The sequence below is a fragment of the Saccostrea echinata genome, unplaced genomic scaffold (genome assembly GCF_033153115.1).
Source record: "Saccostrea echinata isolate AGI-Se365-2 ecotype Australia unplaced genomic scaffold, CSIRO_AGI_Sech_v1 ptg000030l, whole genome shotgun sequence".
Taxonomy (NCBI): domain Eukaryota; kingdom Metazoa; phylum Mollusca; class Bivalvia; order Ostreida; family Ostreidae; genus Saccostrea; species Saccostrea echinata.
The window spans coordinates 25,553,388-25,568,713 of record NW_026889779.1 but is presented as its reverse complement, the minus strand read 5'-3'; the positions used below and the strand labels follow the sequence as shown (position 1 = coordinate 25,568,713).

Below are 15,326 nucleotides of genomic sequence, written 5' to 3'. Positions count from 1 at the left end.
CACATCTAGCGTTTGCAGAATTTGTTATTAGTAATCAATTTACAACCATAAAATTTTCTTCATACTCATTCACCTTCAGAAAATAAACAAATAGCCTTTATTTTGTACAATTTATGAAATTTAATGATATAAGGGGTGAAAAATTGTATTCACGTGACTCACAAGATGGCTGCGCCCTGTTAAACTTGGCGGTTCAGAGTCAAAATAAAATGATCACAAAATATGAACGACAAGGAATATGCACCACTTAGTCCCCAGTGTGTTAGGAATTTAAACGATAAGTTGTATGAAAAAAGGAAGACCGGGGCTTTGGAAGTCGAGAGGTAAGTTCCTACATAGTTCAAGGTCGGCATTGTTACTTCTTACTGCAACTTGCAGTTACCTGTAACGTTAAAATTTATTTTCAGTACTGAAAAAATTAACAATTTTATTTATGTGAATAAATCAAAACCTTAGATAAATCTAAATGTCGATTATTAAAGAAATAAACATCTTGTCAACTTTGTAAATAATGTTGTGAACAGGTGAATTTAGTATGTAGTGGTCATGAGATTAAAGCATTCAACACAATGTCCTTCAACTTATATTGAAGCCTTGAAATAAAAAGGAAGATTTAAACTTGGTATCATTAGCTGAATTCAAACATTAAATTTCCTTTTGAATGCCACCTTGAAAATACAAGCTTGTTTACTTTCCTGGAGGATATTTTGTTTTCATGATTGTTTATCCATCTTTAGTATATAACAAAATACTTTCATTGAATTTCAATGAAAATAATAAGTGCCATAAGATATGTAGGAGAATCAAGTCAGATTTTGAAGCAGACAAAAGTGCTGTAAATTTATCTTGTGAATCATTTTAGGTCACCCTGGTGAACAATTAAACTCATATGTGATTGTGAAATTTTGAATGGTGTACGTGGTTCAAAAAATAACCTTTTCTTGGTAACTTCCTCTACATTTTTATAGATGGAAAACTATTGATGCATATGATTGCATGCATGCAATGCAGATGGACTAAAAGGTTTCAGAATGCCCAAGGAGCATGAACAGTATGGTTCATAATGACTAATGTCATTAGAACTGATCAACTAATTTTTTAAATTCTTTTAAGGTGAATTTAAATTCTGTAAAGAAAACATTCCATTATGAAGCAGCAATTTTACTGACTTTTTGTCAGTGTAATACCTTAAAGTTGTTGTTGTTTTTTTAAGGATGTATTTTTGCTTTTGGGTTGAACTTTTTTCCTTTGTTTGGACCATTTGTAGCAGAGCTTAATTAACTTGAGGAACTTATCTATGACATATAAGATGTATAAGTGACCTTTGTGTAAAGGCAGAGAGAATATGGAAATATTCCTGATTCTTAGGTAATAGGTGGACCTTTTGTGCACAAATATCTCCTCAAAGTTGAACCTTGTGACTAGAAACTAGGGATTAACAAAAAAATATGGACTTGTTTAAAGAGTTTATTTGAAGTAATAGATAGATAATATTAAAAAGTTGGAAGATATTTAAATGTTCTCATGAATTTGTAAAAGTCAATTAAATTAGGAGAAAAAAATTTTTTTTTTTGTACTTCGTATCTTTTACAGAATTTTGGACATATTTAAAGTAGGTATATCTGTATAAGTCCCATTATTTAATGATTATTTTATAGATTAGTCAGAGAGTATGTGATAGCAAATGAACCTGTGAAGATCAGGAGGATCCTGAAGATCCTGGGAGAAGATTTTGCGTTGTCCAACCATCCCAATGCCAGGAAAGGGGGAGCTATCGGGCTGGCAGCCACAGCTATTGGACTGGGAAAGGTGGAAGCTTTTTAAATTTGCTTTTGTTCATTCACTACAAATCCATAGAAGTTTACAGCTGTAAAGCTGTAACAAACAAGGAATACAGCAGCATCTTCTTTGGTTCCCCCTTAAATCTCAAAAACTCAAATATATCCAAATTTTATTACCAGATGCAAGAAATATATGAAAATTGATACCTCTGGACAGTTTCTTATAGTGGTAAACACCTACAAAGATTTAATCATGAAATACATTTAAGTGATGGTTTTAAATGTATAATTGTTATTTTATGACACTGTACTAGTTAATACTGTATACAGGGAAATTTTTGCCCCCGTTTTATTTTCGTCCCTTTCACCCTACTCTCATTTGGGCGAATTTAAAATTGGGTGAATTCAAAGAACACAGTAAAATTTCTTAAACAGAACTGTGACTGGGCGAATTTAAAATGGGACAAAATTGTTTGCAAGTGTGAAAAGGGCTAAAATAACATGCGGCAAAAATTACCCTGTATACAGTACTAGAGCATCATCTATTAATCTATAGGAATCTCAGCATTATGTGAGGGAGCTGGTCCAGCCTGTACTGGCTTCCTTCCACGATCCAGACAGTCGAGTTCGGTATTATGCTTGTGAAGCCCTGTATAACATTGTCAAGGTGTGCCGAGGCAACGTGCTGCCCTACTTCAATGAGATCTTTGATGGAATCAGTAAGGTAGATGGATGTCTCGTGTTGCCAATAAAATATTTCATTACTCGGAATGACAAGTTTTCTTCTAGACTCTGTATTAGGCTGTGTATTATTAGTTACATAGTTTTTTAGTGACAGGGTACGGGATGATACCTGGTTATTAAATTTCATACCTGGCGAGGCGAAGCCGAGCCAGGTATGGAATTTACAAACCAGGTATCATCCCGTACCCTGTCACTACAAAACTATGTAACGAATTTACCCCACCGATAAAATATTTATGCATTGTCTGTGGTTTGTAAAATTGTTTTTCTCACTATATATATGTTTCATCACTCATACAATGCCTATTTTGACGTCACGTTGTGTGACGTAATGTTGTTTTGCGAGTGTTTCGTGCTGTAATAACGTACTGACAGTTTTGAAGACTTTCAGTAAAAGGAGAAAAAGGTTCCATCTTCGTTACTTACATTAGTTAACTGTAACATTGTCAACAGACACTTGGCAAATCTCGTGAACTCGAGTTGTTTGAACGTTACAAAAGAACGATAACTCCGTATGGACCATGTATTGATTCTCAAGCGACTACCGGTAGGTGTAAGTGATACACCCCCTTTACGTGACAGACTTCAACCAATCGTAAGCCAGGATTTCATTGAAAAATCAACAGAGGTGGGGTAAAAAGTGATACATGATGTAGATTTAAAGCAACATCTTATTAATAATGAGACTTAAGTCAGGTATTTCAAAATTTTAAGAGAAAGAGTAAGAAAAAATTTTAAAACCTGTGATGATGATACATCATTATTTTTAATCAAGCTTTTATTTTTTCAACTTTCTAAAATACTTGGTAATTTTTCTTGTACCAGTATTTTTTTTTTTTTCCAAATTGATTTTTAAGAAATGATAGTAAATTTATGGGAGTTGTAAGTAACTGGTAACAAGCATTTAAATTTCACGGTCTTGGTAATTTGACTTAACCTCCAATTCAATTGTTATGAATTAGCTGATGTCAGACACTGACCAGAATGTGAAGAATGGGACAGAACTACTGGACAGATTGATCAAAGTAAGTATACATATTAAATAGAAGTATCCGCAGGTCTACGATAGGTTGATTTATATCAAAGGTAAAATTTTAAGTATGATATTTATTTTATTTAGTCACTGTGAGTTTTTCCTTTGATGTTTACCTGTTTATTTTGTTGTTACAAACTTATATTTTTTATTATAGGACATTGTCACAGAAAGTCCGTCCTTTGACCTTATGGCCTTCATGCCCCTTCTCCGAGATAGAATTTACGCAAAAAATCCAGAGGCGCGACAGTTCATTGTCTCCTGGGTATATGATTCTGTTATTTTTAGAAACTTTACCATTCTTGTAGTTCAGTTTTAAAGGTATGAAAAGCAAATATCTAGGGATATATATATGTAATTTGTTTATAATACTAATTAAATACCTTTTAGAAATAGAATTATTAAAACGCAGTTTTTTTTTTTTTTGATGCAGTTATTAGCTGAACCAGATGTAAAAAATAGTATTACATGTACTTATTTCCTCTGCACAGTTAGCAATATTGGATGCTGTACCAGATATAAACATGATAGTATTACATGTACTTATTTCCTCTGCACAGTTAGCAATATTGGATGCTGTACCAGATATAAACATGATAGTGCTACTCCCAGAATTCCTGGATGGTTTATTCAATATATTGGGGGATTCAAATCTAGAGATTCGTAAAATGTAAGTTACCATTATTTAGTGAATGAAATCATTTGAATTGTCTACAGAGGATTTTAATATAAAAAGGAAAATGATAATAGAATACACTACTAAAAATAAATGCCAATTCTTATACAGGAAATCATGACGTAAATCCATTTCCTGTTAACTTTTATAATAGCAGTCACTACTTGCAGAGCTATTATTTAAGCTGTTGATTTTCCTGTTTGTTTGACTTTTAAATTGTGCAATTCCAACACACAAAACTTTGCTTTTCTGTTTAGGTGTCAAGATCTATTAACTGAATTTTTGACTGGAGTAAAAAACAGTAATGCTGGGGTTAAATATGAAGGCATGGCTAATATTCTTATTATTCACTGTAACAGTGCAGGTAAGTACTTATTGATACTACAAAATATAGTAATTTGAAGTGCTTATTAATACTGCAAGTAATAGCAAGGTAAGTACTTAACTGATACATGTACTTCAAGTAACAATAATGATAAGTACATGAATTTATGTCACAAGTGTTCCAGACTGGCAATATTCTCATAACCAATTCTCATTTCTGATGGTTTGAAAATAAATGTGGTCTGATTTAATATTAAAAAAGTACACTTCATAATCATTTACTCTGTGCACTTTGTATTAAATAAAAGAAAATGAAGTAAGTACTTTTGATATATAGTCATGCAAGTTTTTGATTGCACAGATAAGGAAAATGCTAGTGCACTTTTTTCTATATAGGATTTACTGTGCTATTATTAAAGTGGGTATATACTACAATTGTGTTCAAAATGCAAGTATGGTACTTTTACACAAATCTTTGTCTGAATACTGTATATACAATGTATATCTAATACATGTACCTGTAATTTATGAAAGAATTGGTCATTCATGAATAATGTATTTAACTATTTATCAATTATGTACAAAAAATGCATCAAATAATTTCCTTCTTTCAGATGATCTCATTCAGTTTACAGCAATGACCTGGTTAAGAGAGTTCATAGGTCAAGCAGGTCGAACCATGATTCAGTATACACCAGGAATAATTAACGCTGTTCTACCAAACCTACAGGGTTCTTCAGATAAACAAAGAAAGTATCCTTTTACAGAATAAAAAGGAAGAAGTCAGGAAAACTTAACACTCTTGACTAGGAGGAAGCATTTCTTCAAGATATGGAAAAACCAGCCATACAATTTTACTCAGTATGGTATGAAATATGTGGGAAGCACAACGCTTAATCTAATAAGTGTGGGAAAGTGTGCCATTGACAATATTCTACAAACTAGATGTCAAATTTACAATCCTTAACAAGATTTAGTGTTGCTGAGGCAGCCAAGTCACTGAATGATGCATTGAAAGATCTTGTATCTGACACCGATGACATTCCTTCATTAGAAGAGGTCAAAGGTCAAGGGTCAGAAAAACTAAGTGAGGAGATGACAAACAACCTTTCAAGGTCATTTAACTTTTTATATTTTTTTTGTTTGTATGAAGAATTCAATATTGTGCTTAATATCATATATGTATTTCAGTAAGAAACTTCATTAAACATTTAACATACAGTGCATCTTTGATACACTCAATGGATTTTTTTTTTCATAATTAGAATTAAAGTCTATCAATATTATCAACAACAATGGTTTGCACATCCATGTGATTTTAATCACCATAAAGTGAATCACTCGAATCTTTAAAAAAAGTAACTGCTTACATGGACACCAGATCATCATAGATACATGTATTTATAATTTAGTTCCTCACAGCTGGATGTAAGGGAGGTAATAACTGTCATCTGTCAGATTCTAGGGAGGGGGAACTTTGGGACTAAGATAGCAGCCCTGGAGTGGCTGAGTCACATGCTGACTAAGGTTCCTAAGCGGACGTTTCAGTACGTGGACAGGTTCTTCCCTGTGCTGTTACAGACACTGTCTGATGAATCCGAAGAGGTACATAAAAAAATTATCAATTTTCTGTAAAATAAAGTTTTTTTTAAAAATTATATTGATTTCGTAAGATGTATACTATTTAGTAGATACATATGTACATATTTCGTATTATTTTTCCAAATTTGCTGGTCATATATTTGAATTGTTTGCATTTACATGGTGCTGGTATGAGTAAATTGCAAGGATGTAAATTAAATTTATTTGATACATGAGACAGTTATCTTTTAGTTGATGCTATTTTTATATACTATTAAAAGTTAATGGTGAGTTAAATTACCATTCATGTGTGCAACTTGACCCTTGTTTCATCTGGGAAATGGCTTACATATTTCACAAAATACCCATGTAAAGTGGTTATGAACAAGAATTTGTTTTTCAGTGAGAAGAAACTATAGATATATATGTAAATACATTTTTTAGGTTGTACTTTTGGACCTTGAAGCCTTGGCGGAGATTTCCTCCAATCCTGCTGGGCTTCAGAAGAAGCCCCCTCCATCAACAAGTCCCAGTAAATCTAAGCCCCATGATCACCCGGAGAACTGTGGCGGACTTAATGAGTACTTCTCCAAGTTCATGGCTTGTCTGGTGGAGCTGTTTAAGAAGGACAGACAGCTTTTGGAACCAGATGAGCGGGGATACTTTATCATTAGGTAAAAGTTTCATTATCAGGTTAAAAAATTCTTTTCGTCAGATAAAACTCTGTTATCATGTAGTTTGTTATGAGGTAAACTCTTTAGAATTGACTTAATCTTGATCACTATTGATTATCACCAGGATGAAACATTTCAGCATCAAGTAAAAATCAGCAGCAGAAAAAAGCAGAGATTCTATGTAATACTATGCTTATTTCTGCATTTCATAGCTGATGGTTCTTTTTACTTAATTTTGGAGGAATTTCTATCCTGAATTCATTACTTGATTTTAAAATTAGTTGTCTTGTATGCTAATTTTTAACTGCAAAACAATTTATACCTGGTAGCAAGTATATCCATTTTTAGAGAGTACACATTTTTGAAAGGTACTGTACATGTACAGTCAAACTTTATTATCTTGAACTTGATGGGACTGAGAAAAAACTGAGATATCTAAGGGTTCAAGATATTGAGGGTAAAATAGATCATGGAAAAGTGGTTTGGACTTCCAAATGACTTTGATATATGGTGTTTGAGATATCAATGTTCGAGATACAAAAGTTCAACTGTATTTGTATGTTGGTCCATTTTGTGTGTGTTTTAATTTTCTTCGTGTTTTTAGACAGTTGTGCCAGCTCTTGACAGCAGAGGACATTTTTAAATCATTTTCCCACATTATAGTGGATGAACCTGATGTAGGGTTTGCCTGTAAAATTGTTCAGACCCTGAACACCATTCTTTTAACATCCACCGAGCTCTTCGAACTGAGGACACAACTCAAAAATCTAGATACTCAGGTTTGCTTATTTCAAAACAATCTTCTGCATCTATGAGATTAATTATTTGATTTGATTTTTTTTTCACTGTGAAGAAAGCTTTGAAATGAAGATATAATTAAAGCACTCAGATGTTGTGTTAACCAAGATTAATTTCTTCTAATGCTTTTCAAAATGAGAGGTTATGAGCATAAATGATTTGAAGGTCGCATTGGAGATATATCAGTTTTCTTTCTGGCACACACTAAAAAGTAACACTGAACAGAAAGGACTGAGGGCATACATGTCCTTCAGACTTACTTTTTAAACTTCTGGTAAATGTCTTTTAATTTGATCCACTTCTAGAGTAATACATGTATATGATACATATGAAATGTGTTCTATATTTACAGGGAAGCTGTGCTTTGTTTTGTTGTTTGTATAAATCTTGGTGTCATAGTCCCATAGCAACCATATCTTTGTGTTACCTGACCCAGAACTATCACCATGCCAGCGACCTACTACAGGCCTTGTATCCTTTTGTGCTATCTATAAAAAAATAAACTATAGGATAAAAATAGAAGTAGGTTAAACAATACACATGAGGCTTTTATATGAAAACTTTGGTGAATTGGACATTGGTTTTATATAAATAAATTATGGAAAGAGGTTCAGAACAATAAGGTATTGAAGGTCTCAGGAACTAATAAACTCTGTTTGATGCTCAGTGAATGGAGCTGTGTTACAATTCTTGTAAAGAGTCATTGATAGAATGTTGATCATTCTCTCGATGTCTGATGAGTTTGTATGATGACTCTTTAATTAATTAATTAATCATTATCCTTAATGTGAAATCAGTGGTGATCTAGAAATCACTGTGGACTTCCTGAAGGAAATAGACAAACTTGTTCAACTAATTGAATCTCCTATATTTTCTTGTGAGTATCATTATAATCATACATAAACACATTTTTGAATGTGATTTGTATATCTACTGTTATTTTGAGTTATTGAGAAATCACAGTTTTATTTCTGTGATTATTAGATTTACGGCTTCAGTTGCTGGACGTTCAACATAACCAGGACTTGATCCGGAGTCTGTACAGTTTACTGATGCTGCTTCCACAGTCCGAGGCCTTCAAACTTCTACGTAATAGACTAGACTGTATCCCCCAGTATCAACTCATGGCTATAAAGGATAAGTACGTACTTAGTAGTATACTTCTTTAAGTCAAAAAAAAAAAGATTGTCTTGCTGCATGTTTTGATAGTGATATCTATTTGGCAAGCATTCATATTTATAAAGTTACGATCTTTAATTTGGTCATCAGAAAATAACCTCATTCATTCCCCTATTTTGTATTTAGAAATAAATACAGTGAAAACTGTCTAATCTGACACCTGTGTAATCCATGTCACTGTGAATTCTAACCTTTATTTCCATTCCCATTTTATTATTTCCATGTTCTTTACATTGTGTAATACGACACCCTGTCTATTCTGACTTTGTCTCCCAATGCATGTTGGATTAGATGGTTTTACTGTACTTTTTTAAATTTTGCATTATGTAAAATGTCTTTTTGGCATATGACTACTTGATAACATTGTTAATTCTTTCTTTACAGTAAATACTTAACTTTAAAGAATACAAACATTATTTCATCTTGATTCACCAACGACTGTCAGAGTTTGTTTTGCTCTTTTTCTTCAGGCCCCAGTCCTCTAAAGACCCGAGACCACTTGTGTCTAAAATCAACTTCAAAGACCTGCATCAGCACTTTCTACAAGTTCAAGCTAGGCACAGAGCAGCACGCAGCCAGAAAGTCAAGGCAGCGGTCAGGGCATGAGGAGAAGGGCATTAAACGCACAAAATCTATACTACAAAGCACCTGGAAAACCACTACAAAACACTGAAAACTGCTCTCAGACTCCGAGACATTGTAGTTATACTGAAAAGAAATTCACTGTCTTTGCATGGAAATTTGCCTTTTAAAGCAAAAATTCTGTTGTTTGATATATTTACAAGTACATTTTTGTACATAACTAGTACAGGTACTAGTTTCTATTGTAAGTGTATGAAGAAAGAATTATTATCATGGGTATTAATACATCTAGTTATGATAATTTTATTAACAATTTCCAGGTAAATAAGATTTACAATTCCATAATAAATGGGATATTTAGATTCTAAACATTGTTCTTAATTTTGTACATCCTTGTTTTAAGCCTTTATACTAAAAACATACTTTTTTCCACTGGGGGATAATTCTGCAGATTCACAATTTCTGTTTAATCTGGGGGAAGAAGTTTGTGACTGTGTATATGTGTAAATTAATCCCACGTGGAAAAACGTGCATGTACAGTATTGAAATGCTATAACCCATCAAATTTTTTATTGGATTTTTTAAAAGTGATATCCATACCAATGGTGAAAATTACTGTAATGTAATCTGTAGAGGTTTTTGCTTGTGACTTATAAGTATAATATTTTGTAGAGCAGAAAAGTCCCTGTAGATACAAGTGTACCAGTGAAGAGGAAAAAATGTGTGTAATGCGCGAGACTTGGAATGAATGTGTTTGTATTGAGAGATGATCCTGTGCAATATCTCTGTTATGTGTATTAAGCTCAGTTTTAAGAGCAAGCAGAAAGATAAAGGGGTGAGGCCATTGTTAGAAATGATATAAAGGCCAGCAATAATAAAGGTGTATTTAACTTTTTGTTTTTTTTTTACCCTGCACAACTGGTGAACTACAGATATAGTGATTTGCTAGGTACAGACAAAAATATATCTGTTATTTGTTATATTCACAATTCATTATATCTGTAATTCATTTTATTGATAATTCATTGTACATGTATTTATAATTTGTTTTATGCATTACCGGTATTCTTTTTTGGATGATTTAAACTTCTTCGGGAAAAAATATAACATCATTCAAATTAGGTATTCACATTAAGTTATTGGTGATAAATACTGTAAAACTTGTCTTATCTGGATGTTGGGTATTCCTAAGTCTCACTTATTATGATGTAAACCTTGAGTCCTTTCATTTGAAATGCTGTCTACTCAGAAAAGTTACTTAATCCAGCAAACTTCTCTGAAACCAGTGGTGTCCAGATTAGACAAGTTTTACTCTACATAGTACATTTTTCTTTGTTTCAACAATTTTTTTTCATTTGGAAAGGATCCTTTATCCCAGGACTTTTTAATGCATGTTCATTAATTTGATGGTTTTCATTTTATGAAAGGAAAGCTTTCTGATTTTTTAAATGAAATGCACTTGTAAGTTTGAGTATTTATATTAGCAAAGTTTTATTTGTTGTGCACTGTTTGATCAGAGGGACATTATATCAATCTTTGGTGCAAACTTTTTTGTCTTTAGCAATCATTCCACAGAGAGCATCTGGTAGTATGTAAACAATCAGAAATGCTTTTTTTTCATATACATTGTACAAGTATCTTTGTTGTGAACTTTTCATAATTGATTTTTAAAAATATATTTATTGAATACATTAATATGAGTTTTTTTCCTTTTGTCTATCATAAAAAAGTAAATATGGCACACAAGAATTTTATTATACCAACAATGATAAACGTGTGATGAAAACTGACTACAGAAACAGACACACAGAGAAATGTATCACCTGGTTCATCAGTGGGTAACATCGGAAACGAAAGCATGACGTCTAGTCAGGAAAATGATCAGAGAACTACTATGCTGAGAAGCTACCTTCTGAGACCAAGCAAGAACATCAACATAGCAGCATGGAATGTGCGGACTATGTTTGAAAGTAGCAGAACAGCATTTTCTGGACTGCCGATGGCAAGAGAAAAAGGAGCAGGCCAAAAACAACATGGCGAAGAACACCAGAAAATGAGCTGAAAGAGATAGGGTTGACATGGAAGGCAATAGAAACAAAAGCAAATGATAGGACTGGGTGGAGGGACTGTGTGGCTGCCTTATGTGCCAACTGGCATGAAGAGGCCTAAGTAAATAAGTAACAATGATAAAAGTTAGTCATTACTATAGAGCAAAAAAGTTAGTGGTTGTCATTACTAGAGAATATCAATCAACTGTAGCGTTAGGTTGACAACTTAAGGTCAGTGGTTGTCATTACTACAGAATACCTGTCCAATGTACAGTTAGGCTGACAACTTTAGGTCAATGGTTGTCATTACTAGAGAATATCAATCAACTGTACGGTTAGGTTGACAACTTAAGTTCAGTGGTTGTCATTACTAGAGAATACCTGTCCACTGTACAGTCAGGTTGACAACTTTAGGTCAGTCGTTGTCATTACTACAGAATACCTGTCCACTGTAGAGTTAGGTTGACAACTTAAGGTCAGTGGTTGTCATTACTAGAGAATACCTTTCCACTGCAGAGTTAGGTTGACAACTTATAAGGTCAGTGGTTGTCATTGCTAGAGAATACCTGTCCACTGTACAGTTAGGCTGACAACTTAAGGTCAGTGGTTATTTCTATAGAATACCTTTCCACTGCAGAGTTAGGTTGACAACTTAAGGTCAGTGGTTGTCATTACTACAGAATACCTGTCCACTGTACAGTTAGGCTGACAACTTAAGATAAGTGGTTGTCATTACTAGAGAAAACTTGTCCACTGCACAGTTAAATGTAGGTTGATAGCTTCAGAACTGTAGCATTATGGTTTTATATTTTATTCTTTGATCATAACGCTACGTAATATCCCATAATGCAAATATGTTGCAATTTACAGAAATTTTTTTTCTCACTTTGGGGATGTATTTTGCCATTTTCTAGCATTGGTCAATCAACAATCTTTCATTCCCTAATTTTATACATATTCTATAACCAACCTGTATATTTTATCCACCTCCTAACCCTTTGTAGTCATCTCTACAGACCAATAAACTCGCTTGTTGTGAATTTTATGCCATCCAAAAACAAATTTACAAGCGAGTTTAATGGTCTGAAGAGATGACTAGAAAGGGTTAGGAAGTGGATAAAATATACAGGTTGGTTATAGAATATGTCTTAGAATTAAGGAATAAAATGTCGTTGATTGACCAATGCTGGGAAGTGGAGAAATACATCCCCAGCCGTGCGCAGAAAATATTGCACCGTGAATTGCACCATATTTGCTTTACGCCGGGATCTGTAGCATTATGGTCAAAGACTAAAATATAAAACCATAACGCTACAATTCTATAGCTAGTAGGTTGACGACTTATGGTTAGTGGTTGTCATTACAAGAGAATACCTGTCCATTGAACAATTAGGCTGACAACTTAAGGTCAATTGTTGTCATTACTAGAGAATACCTGTTCACAGTACAATTAGGCTGACAACTTACGGTGAATTGTTGTCATTATTAGAGAATACCTGTTCACTGTAGAGCAAGGTTGGCATCACAAGGCCAGTGGTTTATTACTAGAGAATACCTGTCCACTTATGCAATAGTTAAAGCTTTTATATTAAACATACTGTAAAAGCAGAAATATTCGTGAGGGATTAAATTTCCTTTATTTCGTTGTTAAGAATTATCAACGAAATTAAATCCCACACGAAATTTTTTACGACTATGTACCGGCATTGAATAGGGTTACTTTCAAAACAATGAAATAAAATGCCCACTAAACTATTTTACATCACAAATCAATGAAATTTTATCCCCATGAAATGTGCTTCTACAGTATATTTTGACAAAATTGATGAGGGTAATTAACAGTTTTTGGGAAGGGCATCAACATAACAAATTTTGTAGAGTATACAGAGATGGAGTAAAGATCATTATTTCCTATGTAGTTTGTAACAGGTCCAGGTCCAATCAAGGGTGTACGGGGATTTACCCCGGGTTATATTCCATACAACCTTCGGCCTCAGGGTGTATGGAATAAAACACAGGGTAAATCCCTGTACACCCTTGATTGAACCTGGTTAACTAATATTGACCACAACAAACCTTAGTGTTTTAAAACAGTTTAATATACAAAGTCTTAAAACATGATTTACACTTGTTTCATAATTATTGCTGGATTAACAGCTTATTATTGCTAACATCAGATAGAGCTGTTTCATACAGTCGCAGAATTAATATGAAAACAAAATCTGTAACAAAATGCTAGAATATGGTGTAAACTGTGTTCCAACTTTAAAACTCAGAAACAGAGTCCTTTCCTTAGCTTCACAGAAGTCTGTAGGACTGATATAATTAAAGCTACAGTATAGTTGTGTAAATAAATAAGTGTACACTATAAAACTATATATATACATATCTTACAGTGGATGGAATCTTTTAAAGCTTTCATAGTTAAACAAATTTTTAAACCTAAAATAATGTCAACATTTTTAGTGAGTAGAAAAATGAATGAGACAAATTCTATGTAAAGGTCAAAATGTGGATTTGTTCAATTGGTTGTGTTCTACATAGTAACTATAATCGTTTCAGTATTTTAAAATTTCTAAAAAAAGGAAGGTTAAGATAGTCAGGAAAGTTACATAATGGTACATATATTCTTTCTATAGTAGTTCTATCACCAAATGGATTTAAAAAAGGTGTATAAATGCTTAAAGCATATTTTCAACAGATATATTGAGGAGAGCAAGAACACAATGGAGATACTAAATGCAACAGCTCTGGCTATAAATAAGTGTTCATTCATAAACTTTACATTTTCAATCATTCATGTAACATACGAAACTCCTTGGCACATAGCTATTATTTTAAAAAAATATTTACACTATGTTTATTAACTACATTCAGTCATCCTTATGAAATAAATACTTCCATTTCATGAATATAAAAGGTCTTGTGGCATGTACTTCAAAACAAATGATTTTTATTTAAAGACTCTTTTTTTCCCCTATCTCACAGATATGAATTACTCAACTACAATATTTATTAATTAGTAACATTTATCAATTGCATGTATTTGTTACAGCATTTTTAATAATAAATGCATGTTTTTGTTAACTTGGTTAAAAAAGTAAAAAAATAGAGGTAGATCACAGCTATAAATAGACAAGGGAAATACCATAACACATGGCACGTCAAAATGACTTAAGAAACTGACAAGATTTTAATTTAGTATAATCTACAATTAGTTTGACCTTTTATCATAATATCTCTGATTAGTGTATGTAATATCATTCTAAGCCTTACTTAATCTCATTCAGAATTTCTATAATCTTTCTGAAATTTTTCATAATGATATTGGGTAATCAATGAACAAATTAAGAATACCAAATAAAATAATGACTCACGTGCATTATATGTTTCATGCTATAATTTCATAGCAATGATTTAAAATGATAAAATTTACAGGAAGACATCTGTATTTGATTACAAATTTTTGTTTATTTACAATTTAGACTGAAAAAATGTTTATAAATTTAAAAATTGCACAGATCATTAAAACACATATCAACAGTTAGGTCATTTTCATTTCACTTATTGAAAAACTGCTTGATATTGAGAGACAATGTGGAAAGATTAAGCCCCTCCCCCTTTTCCTCTTCCTGGTCGGGGCTGGGCGGAGTTCCCTGTCCCTTATTAATACGAGCAATAGAAGTCCTACTGGAGCGAATGATCTCCATGATCATGGATTTACAGTCACAACACACACTCATCTGGGGACCCTTCAGCAGGTTCTTGTTTGGCAGAGCGGGGGCTGACCCCGCCCCTATTGTGTGGGACCTCTGTAGGGATTTCCGTTTTGGCGTCACATTCTCTATCTCAGGTTGAGCCTTCCGTTCTGAGCAAGGTGTGTGTGGAACAGACCCAGTGCTGTAA

At 33.1% G+C, this 15,326-nt stretch overlaps 2 protein-coding genes across 4 annotated transcripts in view; one reads left to right on the top strand and one right to left on the bottom strand.

The window, feature by feature from the left end:
- The first annotated feature begins 151 nt into the window (after window positions 1-151).
- LOC133197588 (protein VAC14 homolog) lies at window positions 152-11,067 on the top strand. The gene is made up of 16 exons (XM_061333695.1): window positions 152-323; window positions 1,659-1,809; window positions 2,338-2,505; window positions 3,488-3,550; window positions 3,716-3,823; window positions 4,119-4,228; window positions 4,492-4,598; window positions 5,173-5,311; window positions 5,536-5,673; window positions 5,971-6,163; window positions 6,584-6,813; window positions 7,418-7,592; window positions 7,964-8,082; window positions 8,409-8,488; window positions 8,596-8,752; window positions 9,261-11,067. The coding sequence occupies exons 1-16, from the start codon at window positions 223-225 to the stop codon at window positions 9,394-9,396; spliced, it is 2,175 nt and encodes a 724-aa protein (XP_061189679.1). The 5' UTR covers window positions 152-222; the 3' UTR covers window positions 9,397-11,067.
- A 2,430-nt stretch (window positions 11,068-13,497) lies between these two features.
- The window catches only part of LOC133197587 (protein spire homolog 1-like), a 32,105-nt gene continuing 30,276 nt past the window's right edge, over window positions 13,498-15,326 (bottom strand). For all 3 annotated transcript variants that reach the window (XM_061333692.1, XM_061333693.1, XM_061333694.1), the window contains one exon: window positions 13,498-15,320. In XM_061333692.1, the coding sequence (XP_061189676.1) occupies window positions 14,981-15,320 (340 nt within the window). In that variant the 3' untranslated portion in view covers window positions 13,498-14,980. The remainder of the gene's footprint in view (window positions 15,321-15,326) is intronic.

Bases quoted from the DNA above. Each gene is read 5' to 3' on its own strand.
- LOC133197588 (XM_061333695.1), top strand. From the start codon at position 223: ATGAACGACAAGGAATATGCACCACTTAGTCCCCAGTGTGTTAGGAAT. The intron at 4,229-4,491 runs GTAAGTTACCAT...TTTTCTGTTTAG, and splicing joins AATCTAGAGATTCGTAAAAT to GTGTCAAGATCTATTAACTG. The intron at 6,164-6,583 runs GTACATAAAAAA...TACATTTTTTAG, and splicing joins TGTCTGATGAATCCGAAGAG to GTTGTACTTTTGGACCTTGA.